The sequence below is a fragment of the Coloeus monedula genome (genome assembly GCF_965178545.1).
Source record: "Coloeus monedula genome assembly, chromosome: 9".
Classification (NCBI taxonomy): Eukaryota; Metazoa; Chordata; class Aves; order Passeriformes; family Corvidae; genus Coloeus; species Coloeus monedula.
This window is the reverse complement of record NC_138789.1, coordinates 15111763-15134423: the sequence shown is the minus strand read 5'-3', so window position 1 is coordinate 15134423 and position 22661 is coordinate 15111763. Positions and strand designations below refer to the sequence as shown.

Here is a 22661-nt window from a genome sequence, read left to right as displayed (position 1 = left end):
CCGCTCCAGGAGCTCCATGTCTGTCTTGTACTGAGGAGCCCAGAACTGGGCACAGCACTCCAGATGTGCCTCACTGGGGCTGAGTAGAGGGGCAGAATCACCTCCCTTGACCTTCTGGCAATGCTCTTTTCTACCATTGTCCTTCTTAGCACTGCTGGTTCATGGACAGCTTGTTGTCCACCAGGACCCCCAGGTCCTGTTCCCCAGCAGGTCAGCCCCCAGCCTGTGCTGGTGCCCAGGGTTATTCCTCCCCAGGAGCAGGACCCTGCATTTGCCTTTGTTAAATTCAGGTTTACAGAACTTCTTTGCCCCTTTTTCCAGCCCGTTGAAGCCCTTCTGAGGGGCTGCACAGCCCCCCTGGGGTATCGGCCCCTCCTCTCAGCTTTGTGTTGTCAGCGAACGTGCTGAGGAGGCATCTGCCTCTTCATGCAAGTCATTGACAAATCAGTTTAAAATACTGGGCCCAGATTTGAACCTTGAGGTTCAGTCACAGATAAAGTACCTAGATTTGGTGCTTGTTCATCTATACCTTTCAGATCTCCACTAGATTTTAGTGTGAATACCCTTCTATTTTTATTAGTTTAGTCAGGAAGGAAATAACTGCAGAAGGTAGGATTCTTCTGAAGAACCTTTAATTTTTACATTGACTGTTCATTTGACTCTCAAAAAGAAATTGTCTCTCTAAAAAGAGACAATTTAGAATTGTCTAATTCCTAAAAAGGAATTGATATGATCTGGTGTCACTATTGCCAATTCAATCCTGTCGTTCATGTTTGCTTCTGTCCTGAATGTGAGTACTATTTGTCTTCAGAAGTATTTCCACTGATTATGCTATAAATTTGCTTGCTTTCAGTGTGGAACTCCTGGAGTGGTGCAGAATATTTCTATGGAGCCCACTGTCATTTAAATATGATGGATTACAGAAACAGTATGAAAATGAGCTGTTTTGCGTTTGGACTATGTACATGCTTTGGAAAGAATGAGGAGCCTAGCTATGACAGTTCAAAAATGTGGTTTTTCTTTTCAGAACACTGAAGTTTGTACTCAGCTTTTGTGTATGCAACTTCAGTGACCAAATGTGCTGTAATAGGGTTGTTTTACCTTTTTGAAATTGTAACTTTTGTACTGGAAGTGCCTATGCTTATGGTTAAATTACATCACTCTTTTTGTTTGCTTTTTAATTTGAGGAAAAATACCTTGTTAACCAAGGGAAACAGTGTATATTGTTGTAAAATTTGATTTATCAGAGGAAGTACATTTCTACTAGAAATAAAGGTTTTATGAATAATGTTATTCTTACAACACAGATTATGATTCTAAAGTCTGTGGTGAAATATAGGAGGACTTTACTGTGTATTTCTAGGCTCATATCTTAAAAACTCTGAGAGAAACTGATACACGGCACAATTGTGTTACATTTTAATGTTATCTGAATCACAAACCCATGAAAAATTCCACTGTTTTGAAGGTGCCAGTAATAACATCTGGTTTTAGTTTAAATTCTTTATTCAGTTATGTTAATGTTACTATGAATTTTGCTTTAAAAACAATGCATACATTAGATTCTATTGCAGATAGAGTACATGGGGGGTGGTGTTGGTTTTGTTTTGGGTTTTTGGATTTGAGTGTTGTTTTGTTGTTTCTGGGATTTGTGTGTGGGGGTTTTTTCTGTCAGGGTGTTTATTTGTATCTGAAGTCACGTTTTAAAGAAGAGAGGAAGGCTCTAATTTACTGCCATGTTAATTTCTTGTTGAGTGTTTATAATCAAGTTCTATAATCAAGTTTGAAAAGTATTTACTGTTGTTAGCAAGGTATCGGTGAAGGAAAAAAGATGTGGCTGCTCTAGTCTTTCTCTTGAACACTGAAGTATATTCACAGGTGATACTGAAAAGGGAAGTTCACTTCACAGGAGGACTTTTTACAGAAAAATCCCCTTGTTCGTTGGGTTGACAAAAACAAATAGCATATGGCAAATCAGTTAACAGCCTTCCAGTTTTGTAACTATTTGCGTAACTGGTCCCGTGATCTCTGGTCTTCTGAAGTATTGAACAGTGGGGAGTGTGCTCAGAACAGTCTGTGGTGATTAACTCTGTTAGTATTTGCAGCCCTTCCTACACCATAAAAGGCTAATGATTTAATTCAATAAAATTGAAGGACTGATCAAAATACCTAGGTGTAGGTGTCTTACTTCGAGTGGTTTAGAAGAGCAAATACTTGTTAACAAGCTATGTAGTATAGTTGTACCTTTTGAATATCAGTAGCAACAAATGTAAGGTATATGCCTTTGTCTTAAGTCTGTCTAATGGGAGCTGATAATAACTCTAGGAAATACCTTCTCATATTCCAGTTGCATTTACTATAGCTTCCTACATAATAGGAGTAGAGAGTAGTTGGAACAGTTTATCAGAGCTATGCTAAATGTGGAGGTTTTGTCTGGGTCTCTGTGCTTAGAGCTAAATGATTCATGTTACCAGAAGAACCACTATATATTATTCCTCTACCAAGTTCTTATAGATTTAGTAGCTATTGTAATTACACCTATTGTGAGAAATTAACTAAAAGTTGAGTAGGATATGTTTGTTTTATTCTTGTGCTGTAAGTTTTATGAGTTCATTGTTCACTCCAATTGCTGTGTAGGTGCCATGAAATGTGGTTTTTTAAGGAACTGTTGACATGAGTTTAAGATTCTAAATAATGTGCACTTCCATTAAATACATAGGAGGAAAGTTATAAGGAATATACCATGGCTATACCTTGGCCTCTGTGTGTTGAAATGGTGAAGTTCTACTGGTGATACTCAGTGCCTGGATTCTGTACAGATATTTTTACACTATATTTGTCCTAATTGTCCGAATGATAAACAATGTGATTCAACCCATACCAGGTAGGTCCTTTTGTTTCTGGTTATTCTATTGAGATAAAGCCTAAAGATGCATCTTTTAAGTGTGAAACACACTAACTTCACTTGTCTGCCTGGGATTTGTGCATCATACTTGTTAAACAGTTTATAGTTTTTAAGCCAGTTTAAAATGGTATCCTACAGTCTACTTAATAGCTGAGCAGATAAATACACGGAAGTGATATTTGGATGAGAGGGAAGTTGACACTCTCCCTTCTTTTTCGCCTCCCCCATCTGGCAGAAAGTACTTCCTTGTTTTAAATTTGTATCAGGCATCTTGGCTTTTTGATGAGTTCAGACCTGTGACCCTGTTATAGTTCTGAACTGTAGCAAAGTCCAAATTATATCCTCTAAGTTACATGCAAACTAAGTTATTTTAAAGGTCACATTTCAGTTCAGTAGAACTCACTAAATAGTGCAGTGTAAGCTGGGTTTCATGGTATTGCAGCTGGACATGTTGTAATATAATTTGTACAGAGTTGTGTGTGCACATGCAAAGCTGGTGGATCTTGTTTTCTGAATTTTTGATGTAGGGCATCTATGTATTCTGTAATATTCCATGTGCAAACCTTTTATCTTTCCCCATTGCCTTGCTTTGTAACATTGAGACCACTCCCTTCTTGTGCTGAGCACACTGTTCACTCCCTTAGTGTATAGAGAGGAAAAAACCAGTGCATACTCTGCTTGTTAGATGCTATGACAGACCATCCAGAGCAGGAATTTAACCCTTTGCTGAAGAAGTTGTCAGTAGGTGAGATCCCTTTTTTGTTTCTACAAGTTTTTAAAAAACATATCCTCCAGAATGCAAAAATAGATTGTCACATGTGCAAGAAGTGGGGAGTGTCAGAGTTGCTTGCTCAGTCTGTCTCCTGTGGATGTATTTTTAATAATATTGTGGAAGTGGCTGTAACTGGTAGAGAGACATTTAAAAGTTTTTAGTTTTCAGTAGTTTCACCAAGGGTTCTTTAATCATGCACTAAAACATTCACATTGTGCATAGAGTGTCAAGTCATGTAATAATATTTTGTAACTGAAAAACTAAATGATTCTTTACACAATTTTTCAAAATTTTCCATCAGTGTTTTCCAAGCCAGATACTTTGTTCTTGCAAATTTTCTGTAGGCTGCCATTGCAGTAAATGTGCTGGTTTTGCACAGAACTTCTGCTTCAGTTGAGGCCTCACATGGGTGTTGGTCATACAGCAAACTGAGTATTCTGCTGCTTCATTGATATATAGCTTCACTTCTTTATAATCTGTTATTCTAGTGTTGCTGGAAAGATGTGATTTTGTCCAGATATTTCTTATAATGAGCAACAGCATCTCTAAATATTGTACAAACAGTAGTAGCATTTTTTACTGTGATGCATCGTATCGCACTTACTTCATTTAGGGTTAAACAGAGTCTTCCTGTCCCCTTTTTCAAGTGACATAACTAGGGCTAAAATGTACTTATGCTTCAGTCTGTTTATTAACAACCTTCAGCCGTTCCCAGAAGACTCAGGAAGTGCCTGTTTTCTGGCTTGGCTATGGTGAAAATAAGGTTTCTTGTCCATTAGGGGAATGGGCATAATTATGTCCTTTGTATATACAAGGCGAGTGTAATAATGCCTCTGTGCTAAAATGGCAACTATTTTAATCCAGCAAGGCTCAAAAAGACATGGTTTGTGATCTGCTATTGTATTGGATAGAGGTGTTTGAAAATGGTCTGTTGTGTGTTAAAGTGGGAATTAAGCTTAAAATAGAACTGAGTGAAGAGTTATGTGTTTCAGAATTAACCTTTGGTTCAAATGCAGATAAGACTCAGGTATTCTAAAAATCTCTATTAAGAACATGTGAAAAAAATCTGGCTAAGTTTCTTTAAAAAAAAATTCTTCCCAATTAAAATTTGAATTAAATTAAGGGGATGATTGAAAGCTAAAGAGGGTTCTGATCTGGTTTACAAAGTAGGATTTCCTGGTCTGTATTTTATGTATGCTTGTGTTCTAGTGAGACTTACTTCATGTGAGTGTGTGTGTGTTTGTATTTTTCTCAAGTGGTGGTGGTAAGGGAGTCCATTCTGTTTGCTTGGGACACAGTACTTACCTCCTTCCTAACTTTGTTGGTAAAGATGCTAGAGCTGATACCCACCCACAGTGAAGAGCCTGTTCTTCAACAAGCTCAATGTGAAGAGGCTGTGATGAGTAGCAGAGAGGAAGGATGCCTGGAACTGTGTTCTGGCTACTGCACACTGTGTTGGTTTAACTTCCTGAGGAGGAAGAAGTGGTGTGTTTAGGAATAGCCCTCCCTGCAGTCTGTGGCAGGCTGTGAGCCCGCTGTGGGACTACAGAGCAGGGTCACCTGGGTGAAGAAGAGAGCAGACCTGTAGGTACTGCATAGAAGTGAAGTTTTCTTTACTTAAGTTTCCATCATGATGCAGTGAGGTAAATACGCTGTTCTAGTTCTTCTGAATGTGACTGTGTATTAACTGAAGAATTCTGGAGATGATTCATTAACAGGGCGGATAGGAGTGGTTGTTGAGATACCCTCTGTGGCAGTGTGTTCCTTTCCTCTTGTCTTAACACTGATGTTCAGTGTCCCAGTTGGGAACTTTTTCAGTCAGTTTGCTCTGCTGGTAGGAAACTATTGCTGTTAAAATCTAATGATTAGTCCAACTGATCCATTCAGTGGCATGGGTGAACTGGAGTGCACAGCTGTAATCTCTGATTTAATTCAGCTGATCTGCAAATCTCCAGAGGCAGAACTTGATTCTTTTGTAACTATGGCTCCTCATTTCAAAAGCAGTCACAAATGTTTCTACTCATATTCTGTCTGTGGTAGATTCCTGCCCTTTCCTGGAAAATAAATATGTCACACCTGTGAAGTTGTTAAGTCTCAAACAAGACATCCCCTCTTGCCAGACCTGACTTTCATCCAGAGTTTCCAAAGCAGTTCCTTTGCTGCTGGTTTGGGGACATGCTTATGGAGAAAAACAGTCTTTGTCTTTCTCTTCCTCAATTGTGGCTCTCCATTTTTAGCTTTGCTTTAGAAACCTGACTTGCTGTATACATTATCTTACAGCATGGCTGGATCTTCAGTGGTTCAGTACTTTTTGGAGTTTTTTGCTCACTTTATCATGCAAATGTTTCTCTAATATTAGAAATTGACTTTTTAAAATTAAAGTTGACAGTGATACTGCTTTTCAAGTATATGTGCTAAAACTTAACAGGCAAATGGATTTTTCATACTGCATTGATACTATGAATTTAGTAATTCTTTATTCCTCAGAGCAATGTAGTCTTTTGTCCAGCTAAAAGTGATTTTTTAATTCTTGTTGTTTTCCTTTTGCATATTTAAGTTTGCATTTCTAGCACAGTTTTGCAATTAAATATTTTCAAGCTACAACATAGTGTACCGTTAATACCAGTGTCTTAATTTTTGCAAGCAAAGTTACTTCGTGTCCTGAAGGTCAACCTACAAACTGTTTTCAGAAGTTTTTTAGGAATTATTTTTCTATTCATGTCTCAAAAAGACTACTAGATTTTCTTCATAGTATCCTGTACGTATCCTTGTACAATCTATAGTGAACTTCTATTTTAATATGAAATTGAAATGTAAAGTACTGGTTTTTTTATGTATATGAACCTGTCACATTTTTTTTCCTCATCTTAATCTGAGTGCCTCTGCTTTATTTCCAGTGTTGCTATGGCTTTTGATGTTGCTGCCCTGGACCTTCTAATTGATATCAATCTTCTAGCCTATAAAATGCCTAGCCTTTAAGTTTGCTCACAGCCACATTTTTTCCTCTCTCTTAACTGTAATACCTAGATTGTTTTCAGAGGGGAATGAGGTATAATTTGCAGATTAGTTTGGAGCTACAATCCAGAACTTGTAGAAAGCAGAAAAGAAAAACACTTTTTTTTTTGTTCTTGATATAGAAACAGCTCTTTGTTAGTTTTTAGATGTGAAACTAACAGGGTGTTTTGAAAAGATAAAGTACTGTTTAGCTGGAAGCAGCTTTTGTCTGCCTGTTAGGAAGAAGCATATTGCAGTTGCAAGGAAAAAAGAAAGACCAGACCAAATTGATAATTATGAGAACAAACAGGCAGGAGTACAGAGAAGTGATAATCAGTTCAGACAGTAAAATAAAAGAGCTATTATCCTAAGATAGAAAAGGAAGCAGGAATGCATAAAGATAGAGACAAAAGTAGAAACCAAAACCAGTTAGACAGTGAAGAGGTATCCACAAAGAGAAACTGAAATGTGTTGTCAGAAGTAAATTAGTGTAACATGCTCTAATTAAAATACAATTTTATAATTAACTTGTCCTGAAGACAAATAGGGAAAGGTATAGTATATTATACTGCTGACTTCTCATTAATATATTCATAGATGATTATGATTCCCATAATTTTTAATGTAGGGCATCAGGTAGTTCTTTGTACAAACACTGCAAGAATTTTTTTGGTTTGTTTTGTTTTTTGAAATAAAGAAATTTGGTTGGAAATATCTCCAAGTAAAATAATTAATCATGTGAAGGCCTTGATCGTTATCTAAAAATAAAAAAATAAAACCCAAGTGGCATGTTTCATAGAAATAATTCAGCTATTTCATAAGAGTTTTATAAAATCTTAGTATGTTAAATCGTCACTTAAAATATTTAACTTCTTGAATAGAGTTGGGTCTTCTTTTCTTCTGTAGTGCTGCTCATGCAGGAAAAAGGACATTATGCGGAATTTAACCTATCATTTAAATTTGTCCATGATTCAGGTTCATTTGACAAACCTCACGGGCTTTAATTGAGTAAACAAGAACTGCTAAGATTGGTATTATCTAATCACCCACATTTTCTCATTTGGCTTACTGTGGACTTGTAGTTGTGTGGTTAAGTAAGTCATGGCTTTTCATAAAGTGATATTAAAATACAACATTTCTATCCACAAATGCACTGGGGCTTTTTTGATGCCAAGTGTTTTAAATTTTTTTTTTTCCCTGAACAAGACCTGACTGCTGTTTTTCCATGCTCTAAACACTGGCATAGTATGTATTTCCTTGTACCAGACTGCATAAGGCTTAAGAAGTTGGAGAGCAAAATACGGGATTGAGTTTTTAATCTCCCACTCACTGGCTTGGAAGTTTAGACTGGCTCTGAAGCCTGGAGAACAAAGAATTGGGAAAAAATCTTGTCTTGAGCCAGTACTTCAAAAGTGCAAATAAGATCACTTGGGTAACTGCAGACTAAAACTGTGGCCAGATGAAAGTATGGAACTAATGATCTGCAGTTGAGTCAATAGAGAATAAAATGATGGTAGGGTAATTAATGCAAAGTATTCTCATTTCAAATAAAATGTTTTATTAAGTAGATATTGCAGATGGAATTAATTGAGATAGGTTTCTGAAACTTGTAAGTCAATGTACTTCAATGTTTAATGTGATTCTTAAAACTTTCAGCTGTGTTGTCTGGAGGTCAGTGAAATGGGAGACTAATTCGGGAGCAATTGGATGTTAATGCAGTTAGCTAGTTTACATATTGTAAAGGCATAAATTAGTGAAACAGAAGGATTTTTTAAGAACGATACCACAATCCTAGCTTTAAATGCAAGTAGAGTTGCTTTCTGAAGTTGGTGAAAGCTGGGAGCATTAACCCTTTAAAAATCTCAGTCTTGTTCAATGCCTTTTATTTAAAACTCCCGTGCTCGTCCAGTGTCTGGACTGGTAGCTTTAGGAAGACTAAACGTTCAGTATTTATGCTGTAGCATTCCCTTCATACTCATCCCTCTGAAGAGATCTCCCATGTTGTTTTTTTTATTGGTTCTTGAGGCTTGTTGGGAGAAAAAACAAGTCTAAGAAGAGGAGAACTTACCTTGAGTTAACCTGGGAGAGTCTGTTTTGTCTTGGGTGCTGGTTTGAGTCAGGCTGGCTCTTGGCTTTGATGCTTCAGCTGCTATTGTTGTAAAGCTTCCTGCTGTCTGCAAACACATGGTAAGTTTAGAACTGCAAACCTGAAGTATTTGTAACATGATCTGTAGTTCCAGTAAATAATCTGGAAGTAGAATTTAGGGAGGTTACATTTGTTTTGGAATAGTCTGTATTGACCTACTACAAACTTCTTGTCAAGTGTCAGATTTGTTTGTTTGTAATGGAGAGGCTTTGGACTACATTCCACTTTTGAGTGGGCAGTTTCTACTTTCTACTTCCATTACCTGACCTTAATCACTTTAATAATACTCAGCTGCAGTTTTAATAAAGATTTTTACGAAAACTGGCTGCTCAGCTGGCAAGGGATGTGGGCCGTTACTAGACAACCAGCAATATATATTTGAAAGGAAATATTGTTGAGAACATCCTTCATTATAAAGGTGTAGATAGCCAGATATTGTAGGATGTGATCTTTTTTTTTTTAATTACCTTTTGCTGCTCTCTAGTTAATGCAGTTTTCATATTTCTTATAAAGGAGCTAGCCAAATTAATACACTGATATATTTATTTTGAAATTACAGACTGAAATTTTATTGGAACTGTTTGGTCTGTTTTCTTGTCTGTACAGCATCGCCTGATTTTTGACCATTTTTTTTCCTTTGAAGGTGTCACTTGTGTCTCAGTGCATTAGTTTGATTTCCTTCATAGCAGTCTGGAAGATTTGCTGTTTATGTTCTGGTATGAAAAGGAAGTTTTTTGCTTAATCGAGGCCCAGAGTTCAAACACGTGCTTCTGGAGAGAGGTCGAAAGGACCATGAGTAAATTTGTGACTCCTGTCTAGAAGCCTTTCTGAAAAGGCCAGTCCTTTTTGCTTATTTGTTGATGTTGCCTTGATCTTTTGCTCATTTGTCTCAGTGGCTTTACAGAGCAGTATAAGGTGATTCTTGTGACTGTAGTCTTTCATTCACTGGTTTATTGTTTATAGAGAATTTGAAAACTTGCGAAGCTGTGGGATAATCCAACAAAGCTGTCTTTGCACAGAACATACTGTTTCTAGAATCAGATGAAAAAGAGGAATTGAGGGGGGGGAAAAGAGTTTTTGTCATGTGGTCAATGATGAAATGTTTGTAATAAAGTGTGATAGCTTGTCAAATGTCGTTTTCATATTAATAGCAGATCTTGAATGAAGTTTGATCAGTGGAATCCTTTTTTGTTTCAACAAAATATTTGGAGAGCCACTGTCTCTGCTTGCATGTTTGGGAACATAAGTAGTGTGGTATTCCCTAATGCTAATTAAACCTTAGTAGCAAATGAGAACTTTGTGGTCTAAAGAGCCTAAGTAGGACAGCAAAGGCTTTGTTCTGTGTGCTGAAGGAAGTCAGTTTGTCTTAATGGTATTAGGTATTGACTGCATGCCAAAAGCACATTTTAGAAACTACTTTTGGATGCTAGGTTAATTTTGTAAGAGTAATTACGCAAATGAGTGGAGTATAAAAAAGAAAGACTTCTTGAGATTGATGTATTTTTATGCATATTTGCAAATGTGGTTTGATGCTACAGTCTGGTAACTGTCTCCCTATTCCCACACTCAAACAATGCATGTGCAGCTTCTCTAAAAACAGTAGCAGAAATGTCACTTTATTTGACAAGAGATATTTTGAGTGGAAATGTCCAGTTGGTATAAAGTGCACATATCAGAATAATCTGAGATACAGGCCATGTTTTCCCAAAGACATTGAAGTCTTGTCTTCAGTCCCTCTCCCATCTCTTGGCTGTTTGTGGTTCTCTGGTGAAACAATTGGGGAAAGTGGTTGTGATTTTGGTGGAGAGAGTGGTGCAGAGGCTGGTGGTGGAACAGGATGGATGCTTTTGGTTGGCAGTACTTGCATGCCATTGGACTGAAGTGTTCAAGGCACTAATGGCTGTGGTTGTTAGTCCGTGGTGTAGGATACTGGGACCTGCAAGGCAAGATTTGACAGCAACCTTAATCTTGTATGTTATGTTTATTTTTGTTGGTTGTATATAGTTGTCTTGACCTGGTATCTCTAAGTGAATGTGCTTTCCTTGAGTCTTAGGCCTTGCAACATTTTATGGCATTTTCTGATTTAACTGTAGATCATCCTATTGCATGTTGAAATTGAACTTAAATTGCTAATGCTAGAAGTCTACGTCATTCATTAGGTTCAGGCAGGGTACTGAATCTGCAAGAGATAGCCTCTGATAAATAGCCTTCACAGGGTTTTTTTTTTTTTTGTGTAACTTAATTAAACTTTGAGCTTAATTGCCTCCTTAGCTTTTTTCTTTTTTCTGCTTTTTATTTTTTAAGTTTACTGTGAAGTGTATTTGGATATAGCCTCTACAGGACACAAACTTGGATGTTTCATTTACTCGTCTTTTCGGGTTACTATGTAACTGCTAAGAAAAAATTATTTTAAATGCTATTGTAACCTGAGAATCCTTGATTTTTCCACTGTGGTAGATTATTGTTGCATGAAATGCAAGTATGTGTTTGACTAAAAATGTTTTTTAGGCTGTATTTTGTACCTTTCTTTTCTCCTGCCTAATTCTTAACCCCCACATTTTCGCTTGTTTTTTGAATTTTCTGCTTATTGAAAAATCCTAATTAGCATGTCTTCCACCTGTTGATCAGTACAGAGTGCAGTGAAAGATTGATTTTGAAGATGGTTTAATGTATTAAAAATTCCCCAAGTTTTTTTGGGGAAACACAGTTTATTTTTGACTGCTTCTCCTTTTTGTTTTGTGCCTTTACTTTGCTATAACTTTCTTAATTACTTAGGTCAGGTTTGCTTTTTTTGCAATCTCCTGTTAGAGCTGATCATGAACTGCCTATATAGTTTTGATTTAATCAATGTTTTTGATATGCAGGCTACACCCAGTTTAATCATGCCACTAAAATTTATATTATTTTTCTTTTAGTGGGCAATCCTAAGAGTGAAAGTAATTTTTTATATCCACTGAAATGATAATTTCTTGCATTTCAAAACTGCCAGACATCTCTTCTGTGAGCAGTCTCTTATTTATCCAATAGTCATCTTTGGTTATGTCTGTTATCTGGGTGGAAAAGATTCACTTTTGAAATAAAGGATTTGGAGAGGAAAGAAAGATTTGCATTGTGAAAGTGATGAAAGACTGCTTACAGCTTAACATGCAAGTATTTAGAGCGGTTTTTACAAAAAGAGGTAGATCTGTTCCTGCACATGAAACCTACTGTTCAGGTATATGGCTGAGACGTATGTACACATTTGATTGATTTATAACTTGAGTGACTTCTATCCAAGTAGCAAGCATTCCCTCAGAGCACAACCTACAAATACATTATGTGTAAATCTGGTGCTGTTGCAATTCTTAACTAATTCTGGGTAATTTTGTTTCCTTTTGTTTTTAAAGGATCAGTTTGATAACTTGGACAAGCATACACAGTGGGGCATTGACTTCTTGGAGAAATACGCAAAATTTGTAAAAGAAAGGATAGAAATTGAGCAAAACTATGCAAAACAACTGAGGTAAGATTTTTTTTCTTTGCAAAAGGATCTTAGCAGTTACTTAAAATCACTGTATCAGATGATGGGCAAGTATGAAATGTAGTGATTAATGACTGTTTTTCATTTACACAGTGAATTACATCACTAGCTGTTTTCACGACAGACCAGTCTAAACCAGAAAATTATCTTTGGGTGTTTTTGCCTTCTCTCCCACTCTTCTCTCCCACCCACCCTTCAGATCTTTGAACTAAAAAGATTTAAGACTTAAAATTAAAGATTCAAAATAAGGAAAACCATAGTGATTTTTTGCACTGACTGTCAGCATGTTTGCTGTAAAGTGCATTATCTGTATCTACACTTGTGTGTGTGTGTGCCTCTGCTACTAATTAATTTCTCATGTTGAATTGGCAAGAGCTACAATACATTGTGTTAAGCAATCTGAGTGAAGTAATTGAGGAGAACTTGAGAAAACAACAAGACCTTCCTGTCCTTATAGCACACCCTTTCCATAGCAGGTCTTGTCCCTTTGGGTGAGACTGTAACCCAGCCACCCTTTGTCTTACCTCTGTTCTGCAGCTGCCAAGTGAAACATCTTTGAGGTCCGATAGGAATTTCCCTTCAGAGATATACAAGGAGAGTAGCAGCCATGAAATGACTGCTTCAGAATAAAGTTATTTCTTCAGAATAAAATAGGTTGATTTTTACCAAAAGGTGCACACAGTGCGTGAAGAATAAAATTTAAAGTAAGATGCTCCTGTGAACTTGGCATTCACTGCCAGCTTTGCCTTCACCATTATCTTCACTGTTTTGAATTCCTTTGGGGATTCAGCTGAAGCTGCTGCCTACCCTTGTCAAGACTGAAACTGATAACAACTTCTCTTCTGTGGTTTCTTCCATCATCTCATCATTTGCAAAGCAGATTGTTACCAGATAGAGAGCTGAGAAATCCTTCTTCATTAATACAGTAATGGGGTTCACAGCTGAGGATATGGATGTTCTCTATCTGGGCTGCTCATTTCCTTTTTGATTTCTTTATCAGTTTCTTTTCATCCAGTTGTATATATTCACCTAACATAATAACCCATTGCTTTACTGAAGGAATTTTTTTCTTAAAAGGAAGAAAATAAATACCACTTTTACAAAGCTGGTATAGAAGAATCTAAGGAGGTAAGGGAAAGTTGGAAGCATGCGCAGCACAGTTTGCAGCCTTGTTTCGATTTGTTTTCAGTTGTCTGTTTAAAAATAGAAATATGTTTTATTTCCACAGATCTATCAAGATATTTTCCTTTAATAGTATTAGCAAATGTCATTTTGCTTAATTGTATTTAACGGTTCATTCCACGGCTAGCAAGATGAGACACCACATTATTATTTTAGGATTTGACTAAAAATAGGAAATTTTCTCTGTTCAGCATTTTACTCTGGGTAAAACTATTGATTTTTCTTGAAGTGTCTTTCAAAAATGAAAGAGTTTTGTCGAGCACCCCTTCTGTCAGATGACTGGACTGACTCCTTGTGCAGTAAGTATGACAGTTCTGGGAAGCACAGGTCTTGCTGCACACATGCTATACAGTGCATGCATGCACTTCCTGCCTGCTTCCAGTGAGGGTCTGGACAGCACATACTTCAGAGGGTGACTGATTTTCTGCCAGTAGACCAATTTGTGAAGCTACTCTTTGATATTCTTGCATGTGTATTCTTTGGAGGAGACTTGATTGTTTAGTAGTGAACTGTCTCACGATGACAACTTGATTTCAGCCCTCATTCCTCCTGAGGACACTCACTGTTTTTAATTATGTAAAATAGTTATAAGGCCCAGGGGGGATTGAGATCAAGCAAAATTGTCACCTTCAGAAGAGTTAGCCATCTTGCATCTTGCTCCTGGGAACTTCTGAGAGAGAAGATCTTGTGGGATGGACTGTGGTTCTGGTAATTTTAACATTGGCTGCATATGGTCTGTGAGATAGATATTAATATCCCTAATGGAAATTTCTAGTATATCACTGTTTCTTCCTTTTGTAATGGAAAACAATTTGAAAAACAGTTTTGAGAATCTTTTCATAATGAACTTTATAACTGAGATGAATTATGCTCTTGGTTAGTAGAGTATAAACAGTAGAGCAAGCAGTCACCTCTTGGTAGATCTGTGGCTCTCTTAGTACTTGGATGGGAGACCAAGAAAAGCCAAGTTTAGCCAGGAGATAAAGCTAAGTGATGTATGGTGGTATTTTTTTCTGTTTTGGTTTCAGTGTGGACCATGAATATTCTGTTGAGATCATTGATGGATCTTATTCTCATAACTTAAATCCAAGGATGAAAACTTGAGTGAATTTTTCATAAGTTTTCACAAATTAGAGTCCACCTCCTGGCAGAAATTCACATTCCCTTTGTGTATACCCTTGCATTTTGAAAACTATTTTTCTTTATACTGTCACAACTTAGTGATGAGCCTTTCCCAGGTGCAACAGCCCTTCCAAGTCTTCTAGGAGATGGCAAGTGATGCATGTGCAGCATATGAGAAGCCGTTTGAGCAAACTCACTATATTCTTACTATATGCAGGTGTTGCAGCTCATGATTGCCAAGTAATTCCAGAAGTGATAACTTTTTCAAATACTGGTTTTAGGTTACAAGTCATTCCTTGCTATTCTTTGATACTGAAAAAATTATAAGAAAAATTGAAGAATCCTCAATTGTCTGTGGAGAAAAAAACCACCCTAGCTTGTCTTGTCTTTGCCTGCAACATAATGTGTTCTGGAACAAAAAAAGGAAGTTTAAATTGGTTTTGTTTGAGGTAACTTAAAGGAAAATCTAAAGTTTTATGTAGCATAGGTCTCAGCTAATGTGTTACCCGAAGGTTTGCAAAGGTTATTACAGGCTGTTACTGGGTTACAAGGATGCGAATCAGGACAAAGATACCGCAGGGTACATTGTACATTAACACATTCAATTTTAATGATATGACTGTTGAATTTGTTTATATTTTGTAACTGGAAAAAATTAGATTTCATATGTGCCAAACTACTGGGCTCTTGACTGACTTTTTAAATTGAATTCTCAGATGCTGCTGATGATCAGAATTGTTTCTTAAAAGCAGCAAAGTGAAAGTCTGTTTGGTTTACTTCCACATCATTACACACAAAATAATTCTGGAGGTTCACTCCCGTTTTGTCCTGTCTGAAGTATGATGACACTTGAGCAGACAGAGGAGTTCCACTTCCTGTGATGTTAGGCAGTAATACAAGTTATACCTGCAGCTGGAAGTGAAACTGCCAGGCAGAATAAAACTTCTGAATATGATCAGCTTCTCTATTGTTGGTTTAAAGCAAATAGCTATGATTGTTCCTGAGCTGTTTGTTGCTCTTTAAATTTTGCATTGTGATCTGTGGAGATGTCTGGCTACTCTGGTCAATTCTATTTTTCGTGTTCCTTCTGCATACTGTTGTGTATAAGTGTTATTTTTGTAAATACACTATTAATGTACGCATATGTCTAGTCGAACTGAGACACAGTTTCCACATTTTTAGATGCACAATCTTGGAAACATTTTTGAAAATGGGTGTAAGTTCAAATGTAAAGTTGAGAACACACATTATCACCACATGTGATTTCTCAAAATTCTCTTCCTTTGATTGGAGCTGAGATTTTACACTTCTCATTACTATTCAAATACAGTTGTGGCAGGTTTTTTTTATAGTCATGTTTCCATAATCTTAAACATGTGGTTTCTTAATGGTTCCAAGGATATTCAGCTTTGTAAATTTGAAGGCCAGGTTACAGTTTAAGATTGATTGCTCCAGTTAAAACTTTTTCAGATGAGATGTTACTAAATACAGTTAATTGTTACTGTTTTCCCTCAGTCCATAATACTGGTATGCAGTCACTGAAGACATCAGAATTGTATTGAAACTATTACTTTACATGTAAATAGGTGTCTCAAACCAAGACAATAGGAAATGCTTTTAAGTACTTACTGCAGATTTAGCTACTTATGAAAACAAAAATGTTTGTTACCAGGCTCATTTATAATATGATATAGAGGCTGTAGTGGTTTAGTATAAGCAGATACCACAGTACCTAAGGTGCTAACTTAATAGGAATTGTACCATGTTGATGCTGCTGCTTCTGTTCTTTATGTGCTATATTAATTGACTGAAGAAAACTTAGTTTTGAGTTGATAAACACAGTTCTTTACACGTCTGTAAAATTTTGTGTAGATGTTCTATGTACATGACTATAAGTAATTTTTATCAACTGGAGTGCTTTTTGAAACTTCTGCTTAGGTGACTGAGGTGGTACTTCTCTTAAAAATCAGGTTTCTGTCTCGCTGGTGTTGACCTGAGACCAATTTATACCAAGAAGTGAGGTTAATAAAATTATGGGAGCAGCACAATTGGATGTGGTTAATCCTATATAAAATCTGCTTCCAAATGGCTGGCTGTAAGACAGAGTGTGATAGAAGTCATCAAAATTTTACTTCCAAAGAGGATTAAAGTGTCATCAGCTGCACTTTTCTTAGGAAGCAAAGAAATTAATCTTGTAGATTTGTTTCTGTTCTGATGGTCAGCAATTACTTGTACAGTTTTCTTATCAGCTAGTCCAGATCCATATCTGGATTCTGATAATTAGGCATGGATTAGGATTGAAATGTCAGAGAATGTTATGCCCTCTTAAAAGCGTCAACTTTGAAATAATGCTTCACTCTTCAAATCCATGCTCATACTGGCTGCTTGTTAACCTGTGCTTTTTCAAAGATTTAAATTTAATATCTCTGTTTTGATTAGGTATTGGTATTCACTTACTGGAAAAGCCATCTATGCTTAATCGTTCACATGAACACTGTCTTTTTCTTTGATCTTTAAAACCTGCATTTGCTTGTCATTTCATATTTTTTGCCGTTGATGACTGTACCTTGTGCTGTTAAATCCTGATCACAGTGTCTCCAACCTGTATGTTCCTTTGCTCCAAAGGTAGATAGGATTGACAAATGAAACTGGCTGTTACTAGGAGAAGGGATTATATAATATTTCTGTCTTGCTAGAAATAGTAAACAATTGCATTAAAGATGAAACCAGAACAGAAATCAGCATGCTAGTAAATAATCTGTATTTATGACGCTTCTGTGATTTTGAACTGTATGGCTTTAATAAGTCTTTTTTTTTCTCATTTTTAACAACTCTGAAGATCTTCCCTTGAAAAGGCTCGTGCATGGTTGCTTAGCTACAGCATTGTATGTGTGTTATGCATTTCACCTTCTGAATAATAATAAGATGAATTTTAGGAATTTCCTATTCATTAATAAGCAGTGAGGAGCAAAGCAGAAATGTAAGGGAAAATGGAACACAGGGAAGTTACTTAGTGAATATTACTATTTTTTTCAATTGTGTTTATGCATTTTCCTATCAAAATGTCTGCATTTAATCCATACCAAGTAGAATGTTACAACAGACAGTGGGTTCTGGGGATAGCGAGAAGAGATTCTTGCTGGAGGGTTAGTAAGGAGGTTACTATGAAATGTGTAGATAGTTTTTTGAAAGTCAGCGTTTATTCAGTTTCTTAGTGCATATTGATACAAAAAGGACCTGGCTTTCTTATCGTGGTTGCATTTTTTTGGTTGTAGTCTCAGAGGGTATGGAAACAAAAGATCCAAGCTTACTATTTGCACACCAACTCGCTGCTCATATTTTGGTGTATACTTTGTGACTGGACATAATCTCACTATGTGGTCTCTTGTGCCATAGAGATGACTTCCAGATAAATAGATTTGAGAAACTGTACAAGGTTATTTTAAATGAAAGCAGAATTAGCACCCTTGTTTTAATGGTAAGGTAGTTCACAATTTTAACAACTGAAGTTACAGAGAGACAGTGGGATGAAATACACAAACATGGATGCCAGGTTTTTTCCCCTCCTAGAATCTTCTCTTCTCCATTCCTTTTTTTCCTGCATTCTATGATAAGCAGATTATTTCATATCGATGTTCTCAAAAATTGGGCTGTGATACTCTTAAGTGCTGCTCCTGTGGATTGTCTTCTAGAGATTTGCTTAGTTTCTAAAACCCTGATATTTTTGCAATGCTGGTGGTAGGACAAATTATAAAATTTTTTTCTGAAAAGAGACGTTGCCTCTCTTGTTCTGGACATGTCCTTATTGAAGATTTGGAAATACTGTGGTTAAAATTTTTGACCTGAATCCGCACTCAAAGCTTAATTCAGGCATGGAGTTTGGTGCTCATGGCACAACACACAGTGTGCACTGTCCATGTGTTACACAGTGATCATACATTGGCCTTGTCCTCGTCTGCCGCTGCCTTCTGCATGCGTGAAAACGATGTTAAATAAAGAACTCTTCATTTTATATCTAGTCACTGCAATAGAAGTTTTAAATAGTTACAAATTGTTCTAGGTCAAAGTGACTTAAAACTTTGATAATACCATAGATTCCTGCCTTGTGTTATCTAAAGGACCCTTATAAGTTGACAGAGGGAATAGATTTGTTCATAGAACATTAAACAGAAATAATTTGTTCATGCAGTTGTCTGTGTGCGTCTTCTCAAAAGAGACTCTAAAATAGTATCTTTTTTTATTCTTCCTTAATAGAAATCTGGTTAAGAAGTACTGTCCTAAACGCTCACCAAAAGATGAGGAACCCAGGTAAAAATGTCCATTTCAAGTTCTATGTGTAAAAAGTGAGAACTAACAGTATATGCTGCCCTTTTATGGATTTTTTTTTTTTTAAAGATAAAGTATTTAATTGGTGATGACAATGAAAGAACTGTGCTTGGCTTCTAATAGTTCTGCTGTAATTCTTAAGCATAAAACCTTTATCTACTCCTATTGGTATTTTAATGTAGTAAACATGGCACATTGTACTTGCTCCCTTCCAAATTAATCTTTAGGTAACTGAAAATTTGAAAGCAGAAGTTTAGCTTGCTGTGTACAGTCTGGTATTGTTTGTTAAAGAAAAGCAAGTGTGTGTCCTTAGGCTTTGGTTTTCTGCTTAGTTTTTCTGTACGTTTTTATGACAATACAAATGTAGCTGTGCATCTCTATATTGAGACCTGAGTGTACACAAAATTGTCATGTTTTGGGCAAGAAGGGCTCTTAAAATGCTGACTTGCTTTGACTCTGGAGACAGAATAAGTGAATGTCTAATGGTGGAGGAACAATTTGTGCTAAACAACTTTATTTATCAGAAATGTGCTTGTTTTGCTGTCCGTGTCCATATCCATTTAAAAAATTTATTTGAAAAAGCACAATACTTTTTTTTTTTTTTAGGGGTAAGTATTAGGAAATAAAAAAAGTGGACAAGTTCCAGGTTGCAGCCAGAGCACATGCTGTGCAGAGTGCCTAAGAATTCACAGTAGGATTTCTTCTAACTCTTTTAACTATGTAAAAATCCTGGACCTCAGGGAATAGGCTTTCCAGTGCTAGAGTGGCATTTGAAATTCCCAAAAGCCAAGCCTATGGAAATGGCAGTATTCCATAGTTAAAAGAGAGAAAGATGTATATTTTAATGTGGTGCCTGTTTTTTTTTTTTTTCCTTTCTTCCCTTCCACACACACTTTCTACCCTTTGCCCCTCCTCTTCCCCCCTTTTTAGTGCCAGCCATAGTGGCACCTTACTTCCAGCCAAGAGGTGGGCAGGCAAACAGGCAGCTGTCTCCAGAGCTGATAGCAAACTTGTTGTGTAGAACATCCATCGGGATGCATAGGAGTGGGATGATTGGCATGTTCCACCCTCAAGACTACCAAGCACATCATCTCTGCAGCAAGCTCAGCCTCCGAGCCTAGGGACGTATGTATCCGTTCCCAAGCTCAGGCCTCTCACTGGGCAGCTTAGGAGATACCACTATACCACAGGGCTTGCCAGGTAGTATTTTTCTTCTTTCTTTTTCATCCACAAACCCCATATTCTTATAAAATGTATTTGAAGAGACATTGCAACATGTAGTACGTGCTAGGCTTAACATAGGCTTTCCCAGCTTGTGTTTCTGCTCTAATTCAGTTAGCATTAAGATAAGGTTTATCGTAAAATGCCTGTGATTTTATTATCTAATCAGGAGTACAGACTATACTGAGAGAAGTGTATTTTAAAAAGCTGTTTAACTTTTTGTGTATGTTTGTTTGTGTGTGTGTGCTTTCTGTCAGGTTTACGTCGTGTATTGCCTTTTTTAACATCCTCAATGAGTTGAATGACTATGCAGGACAACGAGAAGTAGTCGCAGAAGAGATGGGACACAGAGTGTATGGAGAATTGATGAGATATTCTCATGATCTAAAAACTGAGAGAAAAATGGTAATTTTTATATTTTTAAATTTGAAAATAGGATATCAAAATGTGTGTCTTTTAACAAACTGATGTATTTGTTTACCCATTTTGATGAACATGGCAATACATAGGTTTTGTAGTACATTTATAACACACATTTATTCTATAATATAATATATAATATAATATACTATAATACAGTTATTAAACCTAAAAATTAGTATCTTAGGAAGAGAGTGCTCACTAGTGAACTTTTTCTTGCCAGTGTACCACAGTATCTGTGATACTATTCTTACGTGTTTAGTAATGTCTTCCAAAGAGTACAGGTAGCTTGTGGAAGATACTGCACATCATAGGCTGTCAACTAGAGCAGGGACTAATGAATGGTAATAATACTAAAAATACAGGCAAATTTAACTTATTTGTGGTGTTTTTAGCATCTTCAGGAAGGGCGAAAGGCTCAGCAGTATCTGGACATGTGCTGGAAACAGATGGATAATGTGAGTTTGTGTTTGGATTTTATTCCTGTTGAACTTAAATAAGATATACAGTCTGTATATGGAACTGTTTTCATCTGTCTTGCTTAGATTTAATATTTAGCTGTATTACTTAATGTCCAAGTAACTTAGTGACATACAAAATACAGTTCAGTGTATTTATAGTTCCCTGGTTAAAAAAAAATCTCCTGTAAACAGCTTCTGTGTGTATGTTTGAGTGAAGCCTTGGCTTTTATCCAGCATAAAGGAATCTGGTTTTAACATGGGTACAGACTTTGGTTGCTTCTCCTTGGGCTACTAAAAATGACAGTTTATTTATATGAAGATGAAATCTTAAGTCACTGAATTTGTCTTGAGCTTGAGGGCTTGTTACATGAGATATATTCAAGAATACCACTATAGACTTGTACTTTCAGGAGGTAGAATTACTATTTAACAGAGAAATGCAGGAAGATATAATTTCTAGGACAGATTATAAGCTTATTTTTCTTGAAAGAAATGCTTTTAAAGATAGGAGGATATTCAACCAAGTCTGTTCAAGATGCATTCTGATGTTCTGGTTTTCTGTCTTAAAAATTCATTATATCTTTCATTCAGATTATTGTGAAGCAGTACAGGAGAGGTGATTTTCTGTTTTATTGTTGTCATCCCAGATGGGTAGGATCTTGCTTCACTGTTATGTCAAAGAGTTTAATTCATCATCAGAGGATCAGAACAGAAGCAGATGTGGTAGTTGTAGATGTTATCACTCTTCACCGAGATAATCTTGAATTCCCAGAGTTCACCTCAGACAAACAGTTTCTTTGTGTGCCTTGCATTTACCTGAGTGCAAAGTCAGTCTTTTAAATGCATTTAGATGCCTTTAAGGGACACACTAACCTCAGCTGCCTGACTTTGCTGTGAAGCAGGAGCTCAGAGACTCAGTTGCACTTTCTCTCTGGAGATGTTAACTTCTGGAGCTGCAAAAATTTTTCCTACAGCAGTTGTCTTGACAATAGCTGCATATATGGAACATCAAGTATATAGAATACTGTTGTCTGTGCTACCTACAGCTGTGCCACTTGACATGAATACTGATGATAATTGTAGTGTAGATACATCCTTCAGACTGCCTTCAAAATAATTTGGTTGACCTACTTGCTGTGCTAACAATGTGCTCATTTAAAGATACTTAGTGAATTTAAGATTCCTAAACGGAAGCTTTGATATTTAGAATTCAGAGTTAACATACATAACCAAATGGAAATAGTGGCTGTTGAAGCAGTAAGTTTGTGCCTTTTGTAGAGCAAAAAGAAATTTGAGAGAGAATGCAGAGAGGCAGAGAAGGCACAGCAAAGCTATGAACGACTGGACAATGACACTAATGCGACAAAGGCTGATGTTGAGAAGGTAAGGGCAGTGGCTTTTCTTTTCTGTCAATGATATTTCATTTCCATGTAAATCATCAGTACTGAAACAATATTCATTGAATGTATAAAATTGTGTGTAAAATATGCTTACTTATTATGTGCAAAATCAAAGTTACAGTGTTGTGTAAGACAGCACAGGAAAGGAGTATGCTTCAGAATCAGAATGGTTTGGGTTGGAAAGGACCTTGA

The 22661-nt window shown here is 36.6% G+C and overlaps 1 protein-coding gene across 3 annotated transcripts in view; it reads left to right on the top strand.

Annotated features, from left to right (window-relative positions):
* Positions 1-22661, top strand: part of FNBP1L (formin binding protein 1 like) — a 58244-nt gene that overhangs the window by 16992 nt on the left and 18591 nt on the right. For all 3 annotated transcript variants that reach the window (XM_082286790.1, XM_082286789.1, XM_082286791.1), the window contains exons 2-6: positions 12204-12319; positions 18896-18949; positions 20446-20593; positions 21004-21066; positions 22348-22452. In XM_082286790.1, the coding sequence (XP_082142916.1) occupies positions 12204-12319; positions 18896-18949; positions 20446-20593; positions 21004-21066; positions 22348-22452 (486 nt within the window). The remainder of the gene's footprint in view (positions 1-12203; positions 12320-18895; positions 18950-20445; positions 20594-21003; positions 21067-22347; positions 22453-22661) is intronic.